The following is a 19,176-nucleotide window of genomic DNA, read 5'->3' as shown; positions in this document are numbered from 1 at the left end:
TCTAGCAAGCTTGAAATTTTAAACTTGAAATTTTAAAGCGCAAACTTTGTCAGGAAAGACATTAAATAGATTGATTATTAATAAAGAGCGTTAGAATTTACCCATACCAACCGAAATTTTTATCGGTTTCGGTTACGGCTTCGGATCCATTTCTATTTCGGATACTGGATAGTTTCGGTTAAGGTTACGAAGCTCTATAACATCACTAGTGCATCGCAAAAATGTTCCATATACATATTCCTTTCCTGTTCATTGTAACATAAAACATGCATCATTGTTACTCGTAACACATTACTTTGTTTCATTTTAGCGAGAATCAAAGGATTTTATTAAAATGACGAGTCTATGATGAATGTGTATGGAAATGGAATGTGCTTCATTTAGAACATGTTACGTTATATTTCGTTACATGTTATGTTTTGTTATGTTAAATTATGATTCTTACGATACCTCAACTAACGTTATTTTTTGTAAGTACAAGTTTGTACGTTACTTGCATTAATTGAAATTATTTGCTACTTCTAGCTCACATACTTACGAATTATTTTTTAGGTTTTTTTCCTATTGACCTACACGTAAGTTCAAATTCCACAAACATGTGGTTCTAAATCGAAGTGAGTATTGTAAGTAAAGTAGATCTTTTGCAAAATATTTTTTAAACAAAAAATTACGACAACGTCGCAAGATATTTCGTCATAGAGTAGATGCGGAGAAGAATCTAATTAACTAGACATACAAGTAATCAATTCATCGTGCACATCTTTCGAAAATTTAAATATCAAAATATATTAGCTTACGTTAAGGTGCATGTGGAGCTGGAGTCACTTCAAACCACACAATCATAATGTTATCAGTTTAATATTTATATTCTTAAAGATGATGTCAAAAAATTGTGTAATGTTTTTAAAGAAACCTTTCACCATAAATATATGGAAATAGATCTCCTACCTCCAAAATAATACGAAAGTCGGTTAACCTTACCTCCACCACATGTAGCAGAACACAGTGATCCAGGAGTGGCGAGCCAGTGGTACCGAGGCCTGGAGCAGGATGATCCGTCACCACCACACACGCCACACTCGTCGACGCGACGAGCTGAACCCACGCGAAGATCGCAGCCGACCCTCTGTTGATGAAGACGAGAATTAGTAAAGGAACTATAGCACGGACTTTTTATAAGACTAGCGACGGCGGACAGACGAGCATGCAGTCCACCTGATTGTAAGTGTCTACTGCCGCCCATGAACATCTGTAATTAACCCCAGATAAGATTGGATTCCTGTCTGAGGTCACTCACAAATACGCCCCCTAAGGACTAAGCTGCAATCCTCGGAGAAGTATGTCTCCTTTACCACACAGTTACTAGAGAATTATTATTAAAACCAAAAACCCGACTGCTCAAAAATATAGTCTATGTTACTTTCACAATTTAGACAAATCTAATGACGGCTTATATGTTAAAATCTGCCAAGCCGTTAGGACTGCAGGTCGTACCAAAGAATGAGACAAACATATACATTCGCTTGAATACGTATATACGAAAAATTAATGATAATATCCTCCTCAATCGTGTAATATAATACTTACTATTTTAAGTCCCATAAAAAGATAAAGAAGGAATTAAAACAAAAATATTTAATTTGTTTATAATCAATCCTCATTAATCGCAGATTAAGCAGATACGAATACTTAAATATATTACTAGTTTCATTTTAATTTGATATCCACTGATCTAATCTGAACTGGAAACATCTCTCATTTACATAAACATATAAACATACTAGCTGACCCGGCAAACGTTGTGTTGCCATATAAATAAAAAAATGTTAAGGGTGAACAACCCTTATCACTTAGGGATATGAAAAATAGTAGCCGATTCTCAGACCTATTGAATATGCATATAAAATTTGGTGAAAATCGGTAAAGCCGTTTCGGAGGAGTACGGTAACTAACATTGTGACACGAGAATTTTATATATAAGATTGAATAAATTTTGCAATTCCAAACCGACAAATAGTGAAAAGATCAGAAAACCTTTAAGGGAACCACATTTCAATGTCGTCGAACCTAATTGCGATGTAATGCTGACATATTACCGCGTTCCCCGGCGTGTCCGCTATGAATATTCTATGAGACGCGGCGACCGATCTTAGACCTCCAGGTGACGTATGACCGCCTGGTACCTGCCTTCTTGAAATGCTTGAATACGGACAGATGTATCTTCAAAGATATTAATAAAAGTGTATCCTACGATAAATAATGTGTTAAATTTATGTAAGGTATATTTTTTAGTATTTCTACAGTGTTTTTTATTATGCTTTTCGAAAAATACAACGAAATGTATTTTTAGCGGGGGATGATAGTTGCGTGCGCCGATGTATCACATTATTTATGATGATGACAGATGTTTTTTGACAATACTTATTTATTTCATATTTTTTTATAAAATAGGAGTAACATATGAGAATGTAATCCACCTAATTGTAAGTGGTTACTGCTGCCCATGAACATCTGTACTCAACGCTAGATAAGATTAGATTTCTACCGAGGTCGTCCACAGATGCGTCACTACCCCTGATGACGAAGCTGGAATTATGTTTCAAACCCCTAGATTGTAACTTGAAGAGCCAAATTTTAAATCATAATGCTATCTAGATTATGCATACTTACCTATAATTTTTATTATTACTTTCGCCTATTACCCACAACCCACAATCATTTAATCTCCCGAATAAACTAAATTTCAATGTCACCGAATCTAATTGCGATGTAATGCTGACAAATTACAGAGTTTACCCGAATTCGCTATGAATATTCTATGAGACGTCGGAAACGACCGATCTTTGAATGTACTCCAGGTGACTTATGGGCGCCTAGTACCTACTTAGGACCAATTTTGTTAGAAAACCGATGTTTTTGGGTTAAAAATAAAGGAGTTAGTACAAAAGTTGAAAGTTATGTATTAGAAATTAATTACCATTTATTTATTTTGTGAAGGAAAACATCACGAAGTACGCCTGAGAGTTCAAAAAAAATTCATGGGTTTACCAATTCGCACTTGGCCAGCATGGTGGTTTCTTGTCTTCCTGTAGTTCTGGGACCAGAATGGGGCTACGGTATCCCCTGCCTGTCGTAATAGGCGACTAAAAGGGGCTTCTGGGGTTGCGGGTGGATGGACGGTGGAAATATGGCGGTATGTGTGGTCACATACCGTCATGCACACCAGACGAAGTTTGCGAGCGTCATATTCATCTGGGCGGAGCCCGACGAGGCAATGCGTAAAGAGGACTCCGATTGCGTTCCTTTGGAGATCTCGGAGTTCTCTACGCAGCGCCGAGGCTGGCCACCGGGGGGTTTTAGTGCGGAAAAGTCCCACATAACCCGGTGTCGCTCCCACGGCCTCGGGTACCTTTTGAAGGTTTCCCCCTCGTCAACCAAAAAAAAAATAAGGTTGGTAGATTCTGAGAAGAGATCCGTGCTCATCAGTGAGATAGCAATGGGTTGACGATTACAATTCGCTGTTATTTCTACTACTGCGTTAAAATCTCTTCGTATAATTGTATGACTTAGGGCATATTCCACCCAGGAGTTTTAATAAAAAATATTTGAATTTGGTAGCGACCAATCCATGTCGAATATTTTCGAATTGTTTATAAGGCCTTCGACAAGTTTGAACAACTATTTATTAACCATATCAAACGAGACTTATAGCTTATAGTATCCTTATAAGCACAGGGGCGTATAAAATTTTGACATTTGTGGTCACCTATCCAATTTTTTACCTCGCTTGACGTTGCTTAACTTTATGGATCAAAGTATCCCGGAAAGCGATCCCGAGTAGGTTGGCGGTATGTGTGGCCGCATATCGTCATACACACCAGATGATGTGGCGAGCAGGCGACCAGGGTGGTGCCTGACGGGGCAACACGCTTGGTGGACTCCGGTTGCGTTCCTATCGACATCCCGGAGTTCTCATCCCAGCGTCGAGGACGGCCAACAGTCACGAGAGGTCACGGAGTTTTAGTGCGGTAAGAATTCCACAATAATAAACAATTTATTATTATAGCACATTTCGTAAAGCCGTTGAAAATACTGCATTTAACCGCAGACATTACCGATACATTCAGAATTTTATGCGTTTACCCACGAAATCAGTTTCGGCCACAACCCTTATAAATTGCCCAGATACGTAGCAATGACAATCCTCATCATATATTCAGGACGCTGTAATCGAGTCGAGAGCTATCCGCACAAATGTGCAGAATTTTCCGATTATCATATTAAAGTAGGTGTCTGTCCCTTTCTCACACACCGAAAATGCAAACGAAGGAATGAGACAACTAGCTTTTTACGAGATTTGATTGCCCACTATAATCCCGTTCAGTTGTTAACGGCACTTAATTGCGGTCATAAATTTAAGTTAAAATACATGAAATCATATTTGCAAGACCAGGTTGTAATAAAGTTTAGTGAGAAATGCATTTATTATGATGCTTGACTTTAACTTAAAAAAAAAAAACTCTAAGGTATGTGAAGTCTACCAATGCGCACTTGGCCAGCGCGGTGGATTATGGCCTAATCCTTCTCATTCTGAGAGGAGACCCGTGCCCAGCAGTGGGACAGTAATAGGTTGATGATGATGACTTTAAGGGAGGGGGGGTATTATAGAGTAATAGACCATGTCTACGACAGTTGATGACGGTCGCTGGCGACTGGCATGGGTAATGGACGATTCAGTGTTACATTTTTTAGCAGTTACAAAGTTATAAGCGTTGTGAAAATTGTATGTCTTCTTATAAAGCAGCTCCCTCACGTTTTTTTATATAACATAGGAGTAGCAGACGAGCATGTAGCCCACCTGATGGTAAGTGGCTTCTGCCGGCCATGCACATCCGTAATCAACCCCAGATAGGATTACATATTCCCATCGGAGGTTGGTTAGAGATGCGCTACCCCTGAGGACTAAGCTGGAACGCCTCGGAAAATTATATCTCCCTTACCACACCCTTCAAACCAGAATAAAGCAGCGCTTAACGCAGCTGTTATGAGTCAGAAATAGGTATGGCGGTGGTGCCGCCGGAGTCGAACCACAAAGGGTTCTACCACATTTAACACTTTATACGATTTGTTCTTATTCTTTATACGACGATTAATGACACGCTTATTAAATCGTCAAATGTTTGGTATGGATAGAGCGTATGACTTTGGTTTGTGTAGATTTTGTAGCATAGCTTTTGATGAATCCAAACGGTTTTAAATTTGCAGCAAACGGAAAGCATGCGGACGCCGCTTACCAGTTTAATAAATAAACCGAATCGAAAAACGGCGAAAAATACTGTTTACTTACACGAGCAGTATGGACACCCCCCTTTTACTCTTTTATTTGTTATAGCGGCCATAAATATAGGAAGAGGCTATCTATGACGGTTTAAGAGATAGAGACATGTGCCAGACAGATAGACAGACAGACAGCGGAAGCGTAGTAACACGATCCCGTTTTTACCGTTTGTGTACAGTACCCTTACCAGGAGTTTTTACGTTTCGACAAATATTACTATTTTGGTATTTGTTTACGTATTTGCTCAAACAATTTCCAATCAACGCCTCTAGCGGATTGTATCGGAACTATAATGTCTGTGACATAACATTAAATGTCTTAATTGACAAAATGGCGCTTTATGTTTTGTCTCTCTTTTTTGCGGACATGTGAGACAGACAAAAAGACTTGAGCACTTACTTATTGTTACGTTTACTCAGTCTACTAAGCAAATGGAACAGAATATTGGATTGAGTAATCGTAACGTAAAATTGTGGGATGTTTTGAAAACTCTTGGTAAGGATACAGAACCTTAAAATACATTACACGTCAGACGCGCACACGTCATTTCGCTGTATTCTTGACACGAGAGCCCTTCAGAAGTGTCTGAAGTCAATTACGCAAAAGTCACGTTTTCCACCTCCAAAAGTATTTTCCCAATATCTTTGGACGCTCAAAATGTCATACAACTTGGAACTCACCACGAGTTTCTGTATTTTGCATAATTTCATATATTATTTAAGTGGCAAGTTCGGTGGAGGTCGTTTACATAATTTACGAGACGGACCGACCGAATACTAAATTCTTGGTAAAATTAATAGCGAAGATTTTTAGGGGTTTATTTGGGATAAATAAAATTGAAATGTCGGCCTGTGTACCAATTTTCATTAGTTGTACTTTTTTGAAGTGTTTGGGAAAACAGATTTTCTAAGTTATTGGCATAGACATATATCTAAAAAACAAATACAGGTCTGTGGTTATTAGCGTGGGTCGAAGTTACGAGTTTCGATGTAACACATATTTTTATTGTAATATTTTCTTTTGTCTATTAGCTGTTCACTCACCCAAAATTTATTGAAATGCATAAAAGTATTTCATTAATTACGTCAGAGTGTAATTTCATATAATTTGCAACATACACACATGTTTTTGTATGGAAATATGTTCTAATATCTCTTGAACGTTCTACAACGTTTAATTAGGAACTCATTACAAAATAGCGAATAGCGAACAGTTCAGATACAGTCCGCTAGGGGCGCTGATTGGAAATGTATGCGCAAATACGTAAACAAATACAAAAACCGTTATTTTTTTAAAAACGTAAAAACTCATACTAAGGGTACACACCTCAAAACAAATACAGTTCTGTGGGTGTCGGTGTATTTGTACCCATTCGTGTATCTATAGCACTCACACACGCAAACTTTTAGAACTCCGAGTTTAAAAAGCTTATTATTTCTGAAGTAGCATAAAATCCACTTTATAAGCTTGAAGTGGAGAGTGCATTTTCTTAGAAACTACTTAACATCGATTATACTTAAAATGTACTTGACCTAAAAGTCTTGGTAACAAAAACGAGATATTTCTGTCTACTTTTCCTTAAAGAATATTATATAATTTGGAATAATGGAAACAGCAAACGCGTATACAGCCCACCTGATTTTGAGTGAGACGAGCATGCTCTCCGCTTACGTGGCTATTGCCGCGAATGGACATCTGTATCAAGCCCAGATACGAATAGATTCCTATATGACGTCAGCCACAGATACATCGCTACCCCTGATGACTAAGCTTGGAACGCCTTGGAGAAGTATGTCTCCCTTACCACACCCTTTACCCTTTACACACCAGAACGCAGCAGCGTTTAACACTGCTCTAATAACGCAGAAATAGGTGTAGCGGTTAAACCAAGAAAAGTTCTACCACCTTCAAAACTTTGTCACCAACTTAATCCACTGTTCCATATTGTAGCAGCATGTGTATTGGGTATAAGAGTACAATTATACTAGAGTACTTTTTTAAAATGACGAGGCCTGGAGTATTCCAGGCCTCCTTAAATCGGACACTACCCGAGCCTGACTATAACCAATAAGGATTGTAGCTTACATGCGTCTTCCCCACTTCGTAATTAAGAAACTAAGTGACAATACATTTATGAAGAAATTACCAAAGGACCCTTCATCAGGGAATATCAAACGAAATCGCAATGGATTCCGGGCCGCATAGTTTTAATTTTAGAAACGGGAACAAACATAGCGCGAACAGTACCTAGACAAAGGCGTACCCGGTACGAATGGTGTGCGCGGTCTGAGTTATATGCGGAAGCGGGTCAATATTTGAACTGAGTAAGAATGAAAGAAAGAAACAAGTTAATTTGAAATCATGTTCTTATTAAAACAAACTTTAAAAGTAGAAGGTAAATTTTTTGGACCGTTTTGTTCTATTTTAATTAAACATTTTTGTTTATCACAGCGAGTTTATTAAGCTTTAAATACGTTTGTAGTGTAAATTTTGTTTGCGATATTCTACTTAAATATTTTTAGTGAAATATCAAAACTAAAATTTCGAATCTTTCCTACATCTGCGTGCTGTTAATTATATAAAGTTCATCTAGGTTTTAATACCAATGATGCGATTGCTTTTGCATAGTATTAAAACGTTATTGTTATATAACATGTATATTCAAAATGATAGGCCAAAAACATTTATCTGTTTAAGAAATGAGAATATACTTGTTTCAAATTATATAACTACTGCCATTTCAAATAAAAAAATATCCCAACACATTAACATTAATAACGGCTCATTTGTCCATAATTATCCGCTGCATCCTTTCCCTTGGGCCAAGCCCGAGCCTTATTATTTCGTGGCCCCATTCCCTGATGATGTCAGGTCGCATCCGGCATTGTGTCACGAGGTTTCAATTCCCATTTTTTTTTGTTCAGCAGCCAGAAAGAACTGTGTTTGCTCAAAAAACCTTTTAGAATATTCTGCGCAACTAGCGATTATTTCGACAGGCTCCTGGACTATTCTTAACAGACGCTGAATAAATAATATGAAGGATTCTCGCATTGTTTTGTAGAAAAGATGACATTTTTCAGACCGGTAGACTTTTGTGCTTGGAAAATAGGTTCTTGAAATACGGTAATGGACACAAATGGATAATAGTTCTGTTGCATTATTTATTTAATTTATTCAGAAGAGTTTATCGCATAGGTTTTTGAACGAGTTTATTCAGAAGTTTGTTATTTTCAAGTTATTTCTTGGTTTTTTTTTGCGGGGTAGTATTATTCGCTATTCCGTTAATCAGAGCATTGTAGGACTGCGATTTGATATGGTTCTACGATTCAAATATTATTTCCTTAAAACACATTTGGCGTTTTCTACACTTACTAATTGGTATATCTACTAATAATATCTACTTTTGGAAGTTATTCTTCTTTTTACAAGACTGCGGAGGGTAATGTTTTTCAAGCGTATGTATGTATTATTCTTTGGTGCGCTCTGTAGTCTAAACGATTTGATGGATTCTAACATATGAGGTGTCGTTGGATTCATCTAATTTGTGGAGGTGACATAAGCAACACTACTTTTCTATTTAGTTTATTATTTTTTTGCAATCAGCTTTTTATTTTTATCATAATTAATTGGTACTTATTTTTGTTCATTTTGTTAGTCGAATAAAATATGAAATTTTTCGTATTTACAACTGTAAAGAAATACTAAACTTGATAGGCGTGTACGCGACAAATACCTACAACCCAATAAAGAACAAAGTACAGAAACCCTTATTCGTATCAATTTTCCTCATTAAAACGGAAAATTGAGCATGTAATAATAAAATATAAATAGATATTTTCTTTCATTCTTTCATTCATTAAAGACAAAATTGAAAACGCAAAGAATTAATTTGGATCTTCAAAAACAGTCCCAGGGGAGGAATTCTGTATAGGATAGAGTTTCCTTATATTCGTAATTGTACGTGGAATCTCATTATTTATTTGCCTTTGGCATTCCTATTATATTATAAAAACTATGTCAATATTTAAATCAGAGTATTTTTCTGATCTTAAAATATCCTCTACCTAATATTTAGTCCTCAGGAGTTGCTTTACATGAGTGGTCGACTTTTTTTTTGTTTTTTTTTTATAATATCGAAGTAGCAGACGAGCATGCAGTCCACCTGATGGTAAGTGGCTACTGCCGCCCATGGACATCTGTAATCAACCCCATATAGGATAAGATATTCTTACCTGAGGTCGGCCACAGATGCGCCGCTACCCCTGAGGACTAAGCTGGAACGCCTCGGAAAAGTATGTCTCCGTTACCACACCCTTCAAAACGGAAGACAGCAGCGCCTAACACTGCTGTTATTAGGCAGAAATAGATGTAGCGGTGGTGCTGCCGGAGTCGGACCACTAAGGGTTCTACCACCTTCAAAACTTGGACTAAAGTAGAGTACCTGTTTAATAGTAAAAGATGTCCGTGTCCGTACTGACCATTTACTATTAGATGAACTTCATTATAATACAGGAATAGCAGACAAGCATGCGGACTGCATGATTATCTGCTATTACCTGATGGTAAGTGACTATTACCCTCCTTGGACATTTCGTCATAGTCGTAGAACAAAGACGGATTTGACAAAAATGCAAAATTCACTTTTTATCATATTTGGATAACGTATTGTCTAAATATTATTACTGCATTACAGAAAAAAATCTATGTATTTTAGTTTTAAAATTAATCAGTAGGTATTACGACGGATTTGAAATGCGCTCATAGTAAATGACGTTTGTGAATAACTTGAAATGGCTGCCCTGTAAAGTTTGGTATTTGTTAAATCCGACTTTGTTCCACGACCATAACGATTTGTAATCAACCCCAGATAGGAATAGATTCCTACCTGAGATCAGAGATAATCCGCTAGCCCAGAGGACCAAGCTGGAACGCCTTGGAAAAGTATGTCTCGCTTACCACACTCTTCAAACTAAAACACAACAACACTTAACACTGGTTTTTCTTAAGCAGAAATATGTAGGTGTGGCGGTGGTGTTTCCGGAGTCGAACCACAGAGGGTTCTACCTCTTTAATTGGTATGAGTATATGTTAATATGCTTCTTCAATCTTATAAAATCAAATTAGATATCATGATCACGTTATAAAGAATCAATTTTGTACAACAGTAGAAATATTTACATATCTTTTGTACAAAGAACAGAAATTTAAAAATGTATATGACCTACGTCTGAAAAATGTGTGTTACAATTGAAATATAATTAATTAATAACGATATATTTTCCAATACACATTATCATATTTTAAGTCCATAAATTAATAAGGAGTATTCTATTCCCAAGTATATTAAATTCCCTACATCTTTAGTTACGTCTTTAGTACAGAACAGCGCTTCTCAAAGTGTAACACGGATAACCCATTACCGGTTGTTTCGATGGCGGGTCCGGTAACCGTTAAATATTCAGGCGGGGAACGAAACTCACTACTATTCTGTAACACTAGAAATAGACTCAAATAGAAACACTTATACATTAAGTATAGGAGTAATTTGAAGGTTAATTAAATTAGAAAATAATCGTCACTTGCTTAAACGATGTAATATTGTGAGTAAGCCTTTAAGAGTACTTTAAAGATGCTTTGTTTTTTTTTTATAATATAGGAGTAGCAGACGAGCATGCAGTCCACCTGATGGTAAGTGGCTACTGCCGCCCACGGACATCTATAATCAACTCCAGATAGGATTAGATATTCCTACGTGAGGTCGGCCACAGATGCGTCGCTACCCCTGAGGACTAAGCTGGAACGCTTCGGAAAAGTCTCTCTCTTTTGTTGTCTCTCTTAGCACACCCTTCAAACCGGAACACAGCAGCGCCTAACACTGCTGTTATTAGGTAGAAATAAGTGTGGCGGTGGTGCCGCCGGAGTCGAACCACAAAGGCTTCTACCACCTTCATCGTCGGGTGTGTCGTCGTTAACCCCTTTAGTGTTTAAATACTGGACCCGGGTCTCAGAATCAGAAGGATTAGGCCATAGTCCACCGCGCTGGCCAAGTGCGTGTTGTTAGACATTACATATCTTTGAGAACATTTTTTTCATATCTCAGTTATGCAAGTTTTATCGTGATGTTTTCCTTGGCCGTTAAAGTAAGATAAAATTAATTTCTAATATGCACATTTTTTTTTTGAAAAATCAGAGATGCTAGACTGGGGTTTGATCCCCGGAGTCTACGATTGAGAAGCCTAGTTTCATCGGTATAGTAACGAGAGATAATAAATTTCACAGAAAACAACAGTTTTGTGAAACTTTCATTAATATTTACGCAGTAAATTTAGTTATAAACCAACATTTAGTTATAAAATTCCCTGAAAATCGTATCAGCAGTAATGAAAACTGCGAATTTTTAATTAATAAATAAAAACGTACTTCGTTCATTTTGCAAGCCTGAAACGCTTATATTTAATTAAACTCTTATTTTCTAGTGAAACTGTTTAATGAAAAATATACCAACCTAAAGTAATAATTATAAAATTAAAATGAAAGAAAGAATGACGAAAAAGAAAATATTTTGTTTAATTTCTCACGCTTTAGTTTTTGGCACGGGGCAGTGTTTCTCAAAGTGTGACGTTTAACCCATTACCGGCAATTTCAATAGTGGGTCCGGTATCCGGTAATCTTTAAATATTTAGGAAAAACGTTACAGTACTTATTCCTGCAATAGTGAATGTGAAACAATAGATATAATTCCACTTAAAATTGTTTTAAATTTTCTGTTTCTTGTTATAATTATTTTCACTCTTACTAAATTTATGATTGCTTTTGTTTCCTAAGACTATCATTTAAACCGTAATAGGCAGATAGTTCAAATTTTCATAGTATGTGCCAGATATCCTAAAAAATAGTAATAAATAACTGTACAAAAAATATTTACTAAGTTTTTAATGTATTTAAATACCATTTAATTACTCTTTAAACATTTTTAAAACTGCTCCCTAGCGAAGCTAAAACAATTTCTTTCATAAATGTACACATATTACATGATGGCCAGAAATGTATAAACTCTCTCTTGACTTTTTTGAGTTCCGTATTTTGCGGTGTTTACGGATTGTTCCGTACAAACCGTAACATTCCGGTTTCAAAGCGTAATTAACAAAATTACGGACCGGACAAGCATTTCGTCCAGTCAGAATTTGCGTTAAAATATAGGGCTGGGCTATCGGTGGTATACTTAGGCAACAAATTAATACCTTGCCTTTACAGTTAGTACGCTATGATTCACGTAATCACGGTCTGACACGCAATGGTTCCGGGTTCAATACCCGGTTAGGCAAACATTTAAATGATGAAGTTAGTTTTATATCTTTTTTGTCTACGTGATCTTTAGGGATATTGTTTTTAATTAGTAGTAACGTGATGGTAAGTGACTATTGCAGTCCATCAACATTTGTAATCAAAGAGTTCTACTACATATGACACGTTTAAATGTATAAATTATTAATGAAAATGGCGCAAGTAAGAGTCTAACTCGCACACAGAGGGTTCTCTATAACCATTTTTAGGGTTACACACCAAAAGATTGCAAACTAAACCATACTATAGCGGCCACCCTTATATGTATATATTCCGTTTAAATTATGTGTTTATTTACTACGGTTTAGGAGATAGAGCCCTGTGACAGAAGGACAGACGAACAAACAGACAGATGGACAGACAACGGAGGCTTAGTAATAGACTCCCGTTTTTACCCTTTGCCCACGGATCCCCAAAAACTGTTGTACACCCCAAAAGCTCAACGTCTTTAACTCCAAACTCCGAAGTTGTGGTTGAAAACAATTTGCATTTTCCGTTCGTGACAAGCAGAACTCGATTATAATTACCGACTTTGAGAATATTCAGGGTGTTAAAAGTTTTCAACAAATATTACTGTTTCAGTTTTGTTTGATTTACTGTTTTGATTTGAATTATGTAATTATGTATTGAATTATAAGTATGGTAAGAGGAATTATACGCAAAATTATTTTTAAAATTAAAACCCGATTACACCTATCTTTTTTATTAAAGTCTACCTATTATTTTATAATAGAAAAACTCTAACATGCTAAATTTGCCCACATGGGCACCTCCCACAATGTCAACTTTTCATTTTTAGTATATATATAATATGCATTTTTAAACCTGTGACAGACGGACATACGGACTAGTAATAAACTCCCGTTTTCCTTTGCCTACGGAATCCCAAAAAACTGTACAACCCAAAAACTCAACGTCTTTAACTCCCAATCTCAGAAAAAATTTGCTTCTTCCGTTCGTGACAAGTAGAACTCGATTATAATTACCGTCTTGACAATATTCAGGGTGTTAAAAGTTTTCAACAAATATTACTGTTTCAGTTTTGTTTGATTTACTGTTTTTGAATTATGTATAATTTTATAAGAGGAATAATAATAAATAGGTTTTCAAACTAAATTCCAATGCCTACATAAATAGTTGTCAGTAGCACTACCATGAGTTGGCATAGAAACGCCACTATAGAAATTGTAAATAGAAAACTATTGCCATTTTGCTAGTGAATATCATAACTACTATCGTTACGGTATTTCTTGACAACGTCTGTCAAATTAATGACTCATGGGACCGAATTTGTATGGCAATAGATCATAATGACATTCGCTAGCGATTTGATTTCGATAGGTTTTTTACGTATCGAGTTACGTAGTGGCTCACACTACGGATTTTAGTTCTACGAGTAACCACCAGAGGCGCTGTACAATTTTTCATACATTTATTTTACGCAGTCGCTAGCGAGTAATACTTTTGTAAACTCATGGTAGTGCTACAGAAGGGGCACAGAGAAAGAGAGAGAGAGAGAAAATCTCATAGGAATGACGCTTTTTCCATACATGATAATTTCTACAATTCACCTTCTACCACAAGCCGCGTTAAGAAATATTGTACCAAAAATAAATAAAGAATACATTTCACTTTCATAATATTCTTACAACGTGAGACATAAATCATTCTATTATATATTCTAAAGTAGGTGTGTCTGTTCGTAAACCTCAAGCGACGTACAATAACGACGAACAAATACGCTCCATGATATGAATGCAGAATGGAACTTTTGTCATCAAATATTGTAAGATACCCTGATTTTCTACTGCTACATTACGTACATAAGTTACTTTATAACGTTGAAATGACAAATTGTTAAATCAAATTATTATTTTGAATGCGGTAGAACGCTGTGTTTTGACAGTGAATTAGGTGACCGGAGGCACCATCGCCACACCTAATTCTGTCTTATGGTAGAAGTGTTAAGCGCTGCTATGTCCAGTTTTTTTGTTTACGAGGGGGAAACCTTCAAAAGGTACCCTATGCCGTGGGAGCGACACTAGGTTATGTGGGATTCTTACCGCACTAAACCCCCCCCCGGTGGCCGTCCTCGGCGCTGCGTAAAGCACTCCGGGATCTCCAAAGGAACGAGACCGGAGCCTTCTTGGCGTGTTGCCCCGTCGGGCACCGCTCAGGTGAGCATGACGCTCGCCACTCCGTCTGGTGTGCACGACGTTATGCGACCACCCGCGCGGGTCGCTCGCGGGGTCGCTGGCCGGGCGGTTCGAGCTCCCACTCTTGCCATCCGCAACCCCGGAAGCCCCTTTTAATCGCCTCTTACGACAGACAGGGGATACCGTAGCCCTATTCTGGTCCCGGAATTACAGGGACAATGATTACTTGAGACCTACATGACACTTACCCGAAGCATTATAACTAAGCCCTCAGGGGTAGCAGCGCATCTGGGGCTGACCACAGTGGCCACACATACATACATTATGTATGTTAAGAATATAAGGTATCTTTTATCCCGAACATTTACTATTCCTGTTGGATGAAAACCCTGTGACCACGTGAAGTCGCAGGTAATAACTAGTATTCACACAATGTTTTGTTTCACTGACATCGCTACAATAAATTAACGTAATATTTTCCACTCATTCGAACCCAACCGTAAATGCCGCGGTACATTCAATAATGTCCGCGGAAAGATATTTATATCCTAACAAACAAATCCTAACAAACAAATTCAGTGCCACCGCATTGTTTTACAAAACGGTACATTTATTTGTGTATTTGGCTGGTGCCAGACATGGCACAAACATTTGAACACATATTTGAACACATTTTTAACCACAGAGAAGTACGGGTAATTGAGAATTTGTTCAAAGCTTGCTTCAAATATTTGCACTTTGCCATTTGGTGTCGGTTTTTCGAGCGCACTTTAAACTTCAAATATGTGCGGAGCCTGCTACATATGAGCAGTCCAGTTACTAGGAGACCATAACATGAGTGACAAGTTAAAAAATTGTTTGTTCAAATATTTGTTTATGTGTGGCACTAACACGGGCCATACATAAAGTTTATACACTGTTTATGGAATTGTGTGGGGCCAAAAAACACTTTCTACATTCACAGCCCCATACTAGGATTCCCTGTATCGTGAGTGCTATGGACACACAGAAACACAGACAAACACCCAGACCCAGAAGCAGAAATCTAAATTCATCGTTTAGATTTCTGTCTGGCCGGGGATCGAACCCGGAACCCTCTGCGCGTCAGATTGGTATGGTGACCGCTCCTCCACGCGAGTCGTCAAAAGATTTATATGTTATACTAATGGAAAAAGTTTTGACCTAAATTTTTAATACATAAGTAGCAAATGAGCATGCAGTCCACCTGATGGTAAGTGGCTACTGCCGCCTATGGACATCTGTAATCGTTCCCAGGTAAGCTTAGACCCCTATCCAAAGTCGAACACTGACGCGCCGGTGAGGACTAAGCTGGACCTCGAAAAAGTTTGGTCAACTTGCTACACCCTTCAAACCACGACACAGCGTTTAACAATGCCTTTTTAGGCAGAAATAGGTGTGGCGGTGGTGCCGCCAAGTCCAACCACTTAGAGTTCTACCATCTTTTTGGCGGTGGTGCCGCCGGAGTCGAACCGTTTACATTTCTACCACAATTAAATCTGCTACTTATATTTTATAAACTACCCATATCGATCTGTAGACCAAAACAAATTTCATGACATCTTTCCCCTACTAAAACATACAACATCTTTTTAGTACTGCCTTCAAACTCGTTTCGGATGTAAATACGATGTACGATTTACATAAGCGTTCCGATTCTTGTAAGAGGGAGTGTAAGGGACATTTCTTTTAAGTAAATCTCCTTGGAAGTTTTATTTTTCTTTTTTTCTTTGAAAAAAATTTTGTCACTGAAAAACATACTGATGGGATTTAAAATAAATTCGGGCATTTTTAATAGAGTACTAGTTTTAATCCTTTATTTAGCCCTTCAGCGGGAGATTTATCAAAAAAAAATCCTCGTCTTAATTTTCTTAATATAGTTAATGGATAAAATATAACTTACTATAAAGAATACAGATCATACTGACAGACCTACTTCGCTATTCTAAATATATATTTCTTACTTATTCTTTGTATTTTTGGATCAATTTGAAATCCCAATAATCCATAGGCGGCATGTCGCCCATGGATATCTATAATCAATCCCACATTAGTTTACCACACCCTCCAAATCGGATCACAGCAGCGCTTAACACTGCTGTTATTAGGCTGAAATAGGTGTGGCGGTGGTGCCGCCGGCGTCGAACCACAAAGAGTTCTACCACCTTCTAAAATTATGAACATTATAAGCGTAGGTTGAAATACAATAACTTGGCTTTAACTAAAATCAATCTTCGTAAGCAATCAAAACATCTACACAAAAACATAAGTCAGAGCGGTAACACCGAAGTTTCCAAGTCCATTACTATCGAGGAAACTTACTAACAGTTTGACGTGTTTTATCTGAGAAGGGACAAAAACATTGACGTGATAAAAATATAGACTCCAAATCCCCCAATGCTATTTGCTATAACTATAACAAACAACGGTATTGCATATTGTACTAACAATGCTTAATAGCTTTGTCACTACTGTTCTGTGTCACTATTGGCACATACGAGTATTTTAGAAATTAGTTAAATTAAGACTATAATTTTCTAAGCTTTCAAGGTGGTGGAACTCGCTGTGGTTCGACTCCGAAAGTCAAACAACGCTATTGCATATTGTAGTGAAAATGCTTAAAAGCTTTGTCACTACTGCTCTGTGTTACTATTGGCACATATTTTAGAAATAAGTTTAATTAAGACTTTAATTTTCGAAGCTTTCAAGGTGGTAGAACTCGCTGTGGTTCGACTCCGAAAGGCAGACATAGGCGTGGCGGTAGTGTCTTATCACCGCCACACCTTTTTCTGTCTAAAAACACTTATGTGCTATATACTACTGTGCTCTGGTTTCAAAAGTGTGGTAAAAGACAAGGTAGGATTGCAGTATTATCTCGTGTTAATTACAGATGTCCATGGGCGGCAGTAGCCACTTACCATCAGGTGGACTCCATGCTCGTCTGCCACAAATGTACGTTTCTACTCTGAAAACGCTATCATAACAAGGTGGTAGAACCCTTTGTGGTTCGACTCCGGCGGCACCACCGCCATACCTATTTCTACCTAGTAACAGCAGTGTTAGGCGCTGCTGTGTTCCGGTTTGAAGGGTTTGGTAAGGGAGACAGACTTTTCCGAGGCGTTCCAGCTTAGTCCTCAGGGGTAGCGGCGCATCTGTGACCGACCTCAGGTAGGAATATCTAATCCTATCTGGGGTTGATTACAGATATCCATGGGCGGCAGTAGCCACTTACCATCAGGTGGACTGCATGCACGTCTGCTACTCTTATATTATATAAAAAAAAATCATAACAGTGGTGAATAAATAATTGTCGTTTTACGCGTGAAGAGTGGTAAAAAGATACTAATGTAGACGTCACTATTTAGTCTTCATGGGCGGCACTACACCTGTGCCTGACCTTAGGCACCCTAACTGTAATCATCGTCTGATATGTTTACTGCTCCTTTCCTTAATATTCTCTATACAATATCTTCTCCGGAGTTCTCCGTCCCAATTCCATTAATACAACTTAGGAGTCTATTTCCTTTAGTAGGCACGAACAAAATAGACCCCCGTCAATAGTTAAATAAATACGACAGCCATGATTCGACTAGATATTCAAATCGGGACCCTACCTTGTTTATTTTAGCCAACTTTAGTTCACTTTGAGGATCTTTGCTTACATTCTTTCGTACGATTTGCTTATTTACAAGAATCTTTATGTAAATGGGAAAACGTGTTTATATGTGCTTTTGGGATGTAATCTTCTTAAGTTCCACTGCTGGGATTGATCCTCACCTGAGGTTTGTGGTCAACCAAAAAAAAATCGACGAGCATGCAGTCCACCTGATGGTAAGTAGCTACTGCCGCTCATGGACATCGTTAATCAACCCCAGATAGGACTAGGTATTCATACCTGAGTAGCTGACCTTAGATACGATGCTACCCCTGAGGACTAAGCTGGAACGCCTCGGAAGAGTATGTCTCCCTTACCACACCCGTTTAACCAGAACACATCAGCGCTTAACAGTACTGTTATAAATAAGGCAGAAATAGGTGTAGCGGTGGTGCCACCGAAGTCGAACCACAAAGGGTTCTACCACCTTCAATGGTACTTAAGGGTTGAAGCCCAGCCGTGAGAAATAAATCGTAGTAAAGAGCACTTTAGTGAATTATGAAAGAAAATTTTAACTACGCCTACTTTGTTCAAGGATTTCAATAAACTTGTTAAAACTTATTACTTCATACCCAAATAAACAGTCAATACCTACTTTACTGCTTACTTCTTCACAATAAAACTTCCGAACTTGTTCAGGTGGATTCGGAAAATTGAATTTGTCT

At 37.7% G+C, this 19,176-nt stretch overlaps 1 protein-coding gene across 1 annotated transcript in view; it reads right to left on the bottom strand.

Moving 5' to 3' along the window:
* Positions 1-19,176, bottom strand: part of nolo (ADAMTS-like no long nerve cord) — a 244,911-nt gene that overhangs the window by 71,384 nt on the left and 154,351 nt on the right. The window contains exon 7 of the mRNA XM_073090487.1: positions 982-1,126. Within this exon, the coding sequence (XP_072946588.1) occupies positions 982-1,126 (145 nt within the window). The remainder of the gene's footprint in view (positions 1-981; positions 1,127-19,176) is intronic.

The sequence above is a fragment of the Epargyreus clarus genome, unplaced genomic scaffold (assembly GCF_041222505.1).
Source record: "Epargyreus clarus isolate Ecla_fem2 unplaced genomic scaffold, WU_Ecla_fem_2.2 ptg000032l, whole genome shotgun sequence".
NCBI classification, from domain to species: Eukaryota; Metazoa; Arthropoda; class Insecta; order Lepidoptera; family Hesperiidae; genus Epargyreus; species Epargyreus clarus.
The sequence above is the reverse complement of the archived record's forward strand: the minus strand, read 5'-3'. Positions and strand labels throughout refer to the sequence as shown.